Below are 8,864 nucleotides of genomic sequence, written 5' to 3'. Positions count from 1 at the left end.
AAACGCAGCCCATCGCATCTGGAACAGTATGTTTAGGAACATGCTAAGGTATTGTGAAGAAAGGAAGGAAGCTGGTCTAGCCTTCCAGTTCCTCAAACAGCCTGCACCGCTAACCAGAAATGCTATTTTAACGGTTTATTAAGTGCTGAAAGAGCAAAAAAAAAAAAACCAGAGCCATCCTTTTTGTAGCTAAACACCCCCAATCTTTGGGTGCCGCCATATTCCTTTTCCTCAATATCTGGACAGAATATCCTGCAGCCCTCCGGCGTGACTGGATCCTGGTCTTTCTGTACATTATGAGTAGGAGGCTGTCTGCCTCTCAGATCCAGGGTGCCGAGGGGAGGACAGTCTCAGCTCAGACTGCTGATGCTGCCAACAAAGCGCTGTCCTTATGACTCCGCTGGGGCTACATGTCTTCTTTGGGCGAGAACGCCAGCAGGGAAGGGGGACGATTTGTTTCTAGAAAATCTAGAAGCAAACAAACAAACAAACAAACAGGGGCCTCAGGTTAAGACTGGGTATAGATGAATATCAACAGAATGCTTTCCTTAAGTATTCCAGGGACTGTTCATCTGTGCCGTGTGTAGGCTGAATTGGGATATTACAGACTTCAAACTTCTGAGGCAAAAATGCAGTTTGCCTCCAATTTACAAGGAAAATGTATTTTTTTTATTTCAAACACCCATTTTTTAATCCATTTTACTGCTTCCCAAACTAGATTAATTGCACATTCTTGAAGCATTATTGTGCTACGTGCCTCTCGTGTTTAACAGACATGTTTTTTTCCCTGTAATACTGATTAAACTTGACACTTTGAGCAAGACAAGGCCCAGAGGTCACAGTGCTTGTCTGTGCTGGAGCTGCAAAACAATCAGACTTATTCCTGCTCCTGACATGTACTGACTCCATTAAGGCGCTCCCCTACAGGAACTCTGTGTCCCTACTCCTAAAAGTTGCAGGAAGTTCACACTTCCTTATCTATAACAATTTCCTGCGCCTTCAATTTGCATCGCTGAAAAAACAATGTCTACAGTGTGCAGACAAACGTTTAATTATTTCACAGTTGGCTACATTTCAGAGGCATGACAACAGAGGACGTGGCAGAGCTTTTAAGAGAGAGTCCCATGGAAATGGTGGATGACAGCTTCACGGAATGTCCTGGAGAACATTTAGATCTTTCCTTGGAGTTTATTGCACGTTTTCCTCGACTACTACTAGGTCTACTCAGTTCCTACGCAAACGTGACCCGCTATGTAAAAATAACCAACGTGCCTTGATAGAGACCAGCCGAGTCCCAGCAGACAGACAGCAGCTTTCCAGTATTTAGGGCTCTAGATCCTAGAAAGATAAATGAGAACACAAGACCAAAACTGACATTTCTGAGTCACTCAGTGATACCTCCCTACCATGAGTGGCAGGAACCTCCAAAATCCAATGATTCAATAAAGTTGCGTAATGGAGTTGCGTGCTGTGGGAATTCAATTTGAAGCATGTTTCACAGTGTTGCCCAATTAAGCTTCCCGTTGCATGCTTGCAGGTTGTCATGCACAGAACACCAGTAAATGTCGCTTATCCTGTCCAGACATCCTTTTTACCAATGTCCCCGCGCAGACTAAAGTGTTGTCCAGAGGCTGGTACTCCCTGGTGCCCGGTGTCCTCCAGGTGTGGCCCCAGCTCACTGCAAGCTTCTAAGGATAAGATGGTGATTGCAAATGGACATCACACATCATGAAAACTCAATCAACATGGACTTTCTGTGACGGGGGGGCAGTTTTAATCGAAAAGCATGGACTCAAAAGCCATGTTCCGTTTGCTCTGGGGGAAACCGCACAAGCACGGCTCGGCGTGCTGCGGGTTCTTGGGGGAACCAATCCCAAAGTGGTGGCGTGCGACATTCCCAGTGGCTGGAAATCAAGGGTGGAGGACACTGGCGTTCAAGCGGGCTGGCTCCCATGATCCTCCAGGGCAGCATCCACCGTCACACCAGCTCAACCCATGGCGTTCATTTCTGACGTGGAAGTGACGCAGTCCGGCCGGCTCACGGCGTACTGCGAGGTTTCAGTCACAAATCAGGATTGAGAAACAAGCTCGTTTCGGATGGCATTTACGAAATCGAGAAAACCAGTGCCAATTCCAGTTTACAAAAACCCTCAGGCCTGATTTGTTTTGCTAAAGACCGCAAGAGTGACCCACGTTTTTGTCACATCCATTCCCTTCATTATACCCAGCACAATCTGTAGTGTTGAATTTTTTTAGTCCTGTTTAACTCTGCTGTTGAAAACCTCAACACTGGAAGACAGAGCTGCACTGGCACCTGTCATGAGCTGGCCACCATCGTGACTAGGTCACCTGTAAACCACAAACAAAGACCCCTCTATTTTAGTTTGCTTTTTTCAGATGTTAGAAATATTTCAGCATAATGGTAAAATAACATTTCAAAATGAGAACAAATGTGTACAAAAAACATTAGGGTAGAGCCATCCTTGTTTCAATTAATACATTTCAACAACCATCCTTCCTGTTTAATTGCTACATGACACAGTCTGAATGCATGTGCTGATAGTAGTTATGTAGGCACTATGTGGCAGCAGTTTTATCCAAAATGACAGACACAAACTAAACTACAGCATACACCAGCAGGTCCTGCCCCAGGGTCATATTTAGCATAACAGGACTTCACAGAAAATGACAGAGCACACAAGTGAGAGGTCAGCTCAGATATTGATCAAATCCAGGACTTATATCAGGAACCTCTTAGTAGCAAAAGTATTTTCTTGGCCACTGTTCACTTAGACTCCTGGTAAATGTCTTCATTCTTGCACATTATGGTGTCTTTTGTGACGTTAGCCTGCTGGTGGCTCTCAAGCAATGGTGTGTTAAATGAAGATGACAGTACATTTCTAAAAAAACACAGACAGGCTTTCGGTATTTGTAATTAGACAGAAGGTAAACCTTTAAAGCGTCTTAAATCCCCTGGGGAGTGTTTTTTCTCCTCAAACTTCAAACTTTTGTTTATGAAACATGACCATCCATGAAGCTGAATAAAAATGAAACAGGTCGCTCTGTAACGGAAACGCTCCACTCCCCCCCTTCCAAAAAAAAGATTTTGCAGAGAGAAGAGCAGCCACTGTTTTTGACACCGGTGCGTGCTGGGATTTTGATTCAGGCGGGCGCCAAGGCTGGGACATTGCCCATCGCCGGAGTCGGTAAAACTCCCGGTGGCGACGCTCTCCCAGCGGAACGGCGGCCCCAGCGTCACCGCGGGCTGGTGACGACACTTCCTGCAGGACTGCTGGTCCGGGAGAAAACCCGAGGGTGGGGAGCAGACCGAGACGCAACCGGTGGCTCAAACTTGAGTTTCCGTGCGTTATATAACAGTTCCTTCTCAGCTGCGTTTCGCAACGCAGCCGGCCGCTGTCCCCAACACCACTTCCTTTCTGTATCGGGGGTAACGTCTGCAACTTCTGAGCCACGTTTTCTTTTACTTCAAGGGTTGCAGTTACCACCTCCCACCGATCACGCAGGCTTCCAAAAAAAGTTGACCAAGGGGGGAAAAATAAAAACCCATTCATCCTCCCGGTGCCGGTCAGTTCAATGGTATTTTTCTCCTGATCTGGAAATGCCGATTTCTGTGCCTCCGCCCTCCACCACACACCCTCCCAAACAAACCAGTGCCCTAAACCTGTAGCTCAACATGGACAGTTACTTGAGGCTTCAAGACCACCGCTCGGAAAATCTGCAAACAGGCTTCCTGAAAGGCTACTTAATCATAATTCACATACGATCAAATCTGAGTTGTAATACATCACATATTATAATGTGAATACAAATTATATATTCACATCATAGAGGTCAGTTCCTTGTTTTGCAATTCCTGCAGCCTTGTCAACCAACAGAAATGCCCTACTGATGATGTCCTGCACTTATACAGTATATTACACTTTAAACTGTCTTGGGCGGAGGCACCTGGCAAAACAGCAAAGCTACTTCATCACCACATCACTTAAAAGTCTCCATTGTGCAGCTTTTGCTCATTTTGTTTTGGCTTCAAATCGTCTTTACATTCTCTTCACAACAACTTCAAGCATCTTCACAGCACACGTCACCACACTCTGGAAACACACGCTTCCCCAGATCTTAATCGCGGGATTTATTGCCTTGTTAGTACTGCGTTCGTGGCAGACAAAAACAAAACACGCTGTATATGACTTCCGAGTTTATTCAAGAAAAAACGGCCTTTAGGAAAATACAAGAATTCCCATAATACACAGAAGACATAAGTTAGATAGCATGGCAGAAACATAGGATGAAAACATTTTACCTGTACCTGGTCTGCTTTGCAGCTAGATATCTAGTAATAAACCCTTAATTTGTCATTTGTATTACTTTTGCATTTAAAAAAAATCAGCAGAGTTTAGGGTTATGGGTGACAAAACTGTGCACTTATAATAATACAAACCAAGCTAAAAAAAACACAGAATGCTTTCAAATAAACCTTAAATATGATGCACATTAGTGTAACAAAACATTGTTTCTGTAAACATTTTCTCAACATAACATGTGCATAATAAAAACACTGCAGTCGTATAATTAGGGTTACATAAAACACAGAAATAAAATTAACTATCATTAAGCTTAACTAAATCTAGAAGTTAAAAATATGATGCTTAAGAGTTCTTCAAAATGTTCTTGACGTAGTGGTTTTGTAATACTGTTACTTTTAAATGCCACCTTGGCACATTTCTTACAGTGGGAGCTGCGAGTCACAGACTGCGGAGAGAAAATGTTTTCTACTTGAAGCTTCAACAGATTTCTGCTAATGGTAAAGTCACTTATGTCTGAAAGGCCTTAACTGTATTGAGCAACAAGAACGAGAGACTCAGTAATTGAGGGACTAATTACCATAAAGACCGCATATGCACCGTTTGTTTTCTTTTAGGATTTCACATAGAAGAACGTCCGATCAAATGCTTCGCCACTACAAGTGCAGCGCCTTGAAAGGGTCAAGAACAGAAAGCAAATCCGAAGGACTGACCGCCCCCTAGAAAATGCGTTTTCCGGCCTTTGAGAACCGCAATCCCCTTTTGGCTACGGAGAGCTCCTCTTGGGGAAAACGGAAGAGGTAACCCCCGCTCTTCAGCTTTGCGGAAGAGTCTGAAGAACGGAAAGCGGGGCAGACTCGCAAACTAGACGCCGAGCCCAACCTCGATCGCTTTATCCCTCAAGCCGAGAGGGGGTCCTGTCCGCGTTTTCTCGGCCCTCACACCCGGACCGCTCGCTTTACGCCGGTTGGGTCTGCAGGGTGGCTCCAGGCTGGCTGAGAGCCGTGTAAACATCACCAGCCTGTGCCGAGCTGTCCTGGAGCTGGGCTTTACTCAAAGGGGCTCAGAGCTGTGTAGCCTAAACGCAAGCCAGCCTTAGGGCAGATCTGACAGCACCTGGCTGTGGGAAGAGCTCATGCCAATGAGTTCTACCACACGATGCCTAAAACAACGACTGACTGGATAATACTATACTTAACCTGTAGGAGTTTTTGTATAAAAAAAGATGCACACTCTGAACGGAAGTCTTTTACTCAAAACCGATCACGCATTAACAACCTGATAATCCCCTTCATAAACACGCCAACGTCTTCACTTGTCTATAAAAGTTATATGACTACCTAGAGGCTGAGCACAGTATGCATACTGACATTGGTAAACAGATTTTTTTTTTTACTAGTTGAAACAATCACATTCAAAACTGCAAAAGTTTAATAAGAGGGAGAGCATAAGAACTGTACATGAACACAGACAGGCACTGACTGAAGATATTTCAATTTATTTCTTTTTAATATGGTGTCAGAAAAAACGCAATGGGAGTAAAATAGCCATTGTTTTAAAACATACAACGTCTTTCTTATCAAATATGAATTTTATATTCTTCTGCCCCACATTTTTAAGTAAAAAGAACTAAATTATTTTTGGTTACATTAGTTTTTTTTTGGCTAAAAAAATGCCAAAGAAATCCACCAACCTTAGCACTGATGAATACTAAACTGTGACATGTCCGTCTGGGAAGGGAAATTCTGCAGTGGCAGTCAATATATAATCACATACAGTACATATCCTAATTCAGGGAGCTTGTTGCTCAGGTCTAAACTGTCAGTGTTAATGGGATATTAGATTCATTTTGCTACATCAAGTGGGAAACCAGTTACTTAACAGATGAAATCGTTAAAAGTACAACCTACCATTTAAAAGTTAAACAAGTGTACAGATTCAATAAAATGCCTACATATCATGCTGTTTCACACTGAGTCTGCAGAAGTCTAAGCCCTATAGAAACACTGAGATCCTGTTCAATAAATGAACAGCTTAAGGCAGCTGTCAGCACAGTACCCAAAAGGAGCCTACAGTAGGATAATGCAATACCAAGGTGTTTTATTACCTTACCCAAGTATTATACACTTCATCTCTCAAGTAATGAAAAAAATGAAAACGCAGAACTGCTGAAATGTTGCTGGAAATTTCAGGATTTTCTTTTCAGAGAACAAAATGGTTCCAGGTCTTCCTCTCTCTTCTCCTTTATTAATAACGCTCCAGGTTCAGATGTGGAGGTCCTGCATCAATGTTGCTGAAGATTATGCTCTTTACCATTAAGTCATATTTTTCTACATTCTCGAGATAAGATTTAGTGCATTGCATTCAGTAAATAAAAAAGATTAAAAAACACCACTGGTTTCCTACGACATACAGTTGAGAATTCTAACAAAAACACCATCTCCTACAAAGTCTGAAATGTAACTGAAGTAAGCAGTCGTGTCTGTATTAATCATCCTAAAACTATGCACGTGCTTCTGCTGTCTCATGCTCCTCCACTTCTGATCATTATTTGAAAGCAAGTAATTTGTCACTAGTGCTTTCAGACCAAAATCAATTTGCTGGCATGATAACTACAGTCCCTTCTTGTTTAAAAACAGTCCCAACAAGTCTACCATCAATTTGGTTTTTACTAAAATAATGAAAATATGAGACGTCTATCGTATTTGAATTCTCGAGATACAAAACATGAAACCACCTCCTGTAGTGCTTGTGTTTCAACATGAGGTAGGTCAAAAAAAAAAACCAAAAGGGATTTTTCCAAGCGCAAACCTTTTCAAAATGGGAAAAGAACAGTTGCGCTTTTATACCAGAAAACAATGAGCGTTACTCTGACATTTATCTTAACCCTGCAACTTAACTGAAACCTCTGGCCTAACACAACAACATAAGTGACTGACATGTCTCAGGTTCTTTGCTTTCAGGTGCAAACCGGCTCGAAGCAAGCACTCCAATCACCACCTCTTCCCTGCACTGAACTTTAAAACACTACAACCTGCCCCTGCCTCCCATCATCAGCGGTAACTCCATCGAAAAGAAATGCAGTTAAATACGCTATAGTAGTAATACTTTATAGTCTAACCCTCCGGGATTCTGCTGCAGCCTTCCCTCCCTCACTCTCACATGCAGATCCAGCGTTTGCCATACTGTATTATTCAGGTTAGGGCTCTGGGATTTTGTCAACAAGCAGAGTCATCTGAAGCCAACAGAATCTATACAGAGGTGAAGCGCTACTGTCTAACGGCGTCTCCGAGCCGCGGCGTGGCTGGAAGAGAACCGCCTTAACACGAACAGCACCAGGAGCTTTCACAGCCTTCGTGGTTCCCCCCCATCCCCCCACCCCTCCCCGTTTAGCAACTCCTAAATGTATCATCACCAGGTGACAGCGTTAGATATCGTATGGCCTCAGTGCAGCTTGCTCTCCAGTTGTAGATTAGTTCAAGGTTTTTTCCGACGTTCCGGGTGTTGTGAAGCGCGGGTGTCCAGCGTGTTCCCTGCTCTCCCTCCTACCAGCTCAGGAGCGAGCTCCTTCCAAGGGTCATGAAGTAAACTTGGCTCGATCCTCCGGACCGCACCGAAGCGAAGAAGACCTGGAACAGACAGAGCGAGTCTCTCAGTCTCTCCCCTTGTGCTAATGACATGCCCCGGCTGCAAATGTGCTGCTCCCTGTGGCTGAAGCCGGGGCATGTCGGTAGCACCTTCAGAGTAACCTCCAATCGGACTACAAACCGATTGACGTGCCAATCGCACCGACTTAGAAAGGGACAGAAGACTGTTTTTTTTTGTCAATTCAAAATCTGTTTTCACCGATAAAGCTGAAACAGCTCCCATCTGTTAAACTCTAACTTTGTTCTGGCCACTGGGCACAGGCTGTGACTGCAGGGGCTCTATTCTGCAAACATCCCTCGAAAACAGCACGCCATACAAAGCACCATTCCAGCTGGAGTCTGCAGCTCCAGACCTGTGAATGCTCATACACAACCCTTGAAAGAACACCGTGATCTCCTGTATGGAAAACAGCTCATACAAATGCATATAGTCAGGAGTGCTGTTTTGTGTTGAGAAAAAATATACACAAGCTTTAAGAAGCATGAAAGTGTGAACTGGTTAACAAATAAACAGTAAGGAAAAGCTTAAACTGTAGGTGCAATTCAAGTTCTAGGCCATCAAAAATAACGTGAGGGGAATATTTTACCCTCGGCTGCAATATTTCTGTTGAGAAAAAGATTTTCAGCCTTTTCTCACAATGACTCTCATAAACAAGTTGAATTCGGCATTACACCGTAGATACTACTGCAAGAAGGTGGAGCTGCTTATGTAACGGAGGGTTCTGTAATTCTGGAGTCTAGACAAGTTCCTTAAAACCGCCCTTCGGCTCTCCTGTTATTGTGCATTTTAATTTTGGTAATGGCTAGGCTGAGGTCATGAAACAACGGTGGAGATGCTCAGCACTGCAACTTCCCTCCAAAACCTTTTGCGCTTATGTCTTGCTATACAAGAAGA

General features: G+C 43.7%; 1 protein-coding gene across 11 annotated transcripts in view; it reads right to left on the bottom strand.

Annotated features, from left to right (window-relative positions):
- Positions 1-4,203: 4,203 nt before the first annotated feature.
- Positions 4,204-8,864, bottom strand: part of LOC102689948 (mitogen-activated protein kinase kinase kinase kinase 4) — a 100,311-nt gene continuing 95,650 nt past the window's right edge. For all 11 annotated transcript variants that reach the window (XM_069179028.1, XM_069179032.1, XM_015364110.2 and 8 more), the window contains one exon: positions 4,204-7,951. In XM_069179028.1, the coding sequence (XP_069035129.1) occupies positions 7,868-7,951 (84 nt within the window). In that variant the 3' untranslated portion in view covers positions 4,204-7,867. The remainder of the gene's footprint in view (positions 7,952-8,864) is intronic.

Source organism: Lepisosteus oculatus, chromosome 15 (assembly GCF_040954835.1).
Source record: "Lepisosteus oculatus isolate fLepOcu1 chromosome 15, fLepOcu1.hap2, whole genome shotgun sequence".
NCBI classification, from domain to species: domain Eukaryota; kingdom Metazoa; phylum Chordata; class Actinopteri; order Semionotiformes; family Lepisosteidae; genus Lepisosteus; species Lepisosteus oculatus.
The sequence above is the reverse complement of the archived record's forward strand: the minus strand, read 5'-3'. Positions and strand labels throughout refer to the sequence as shown.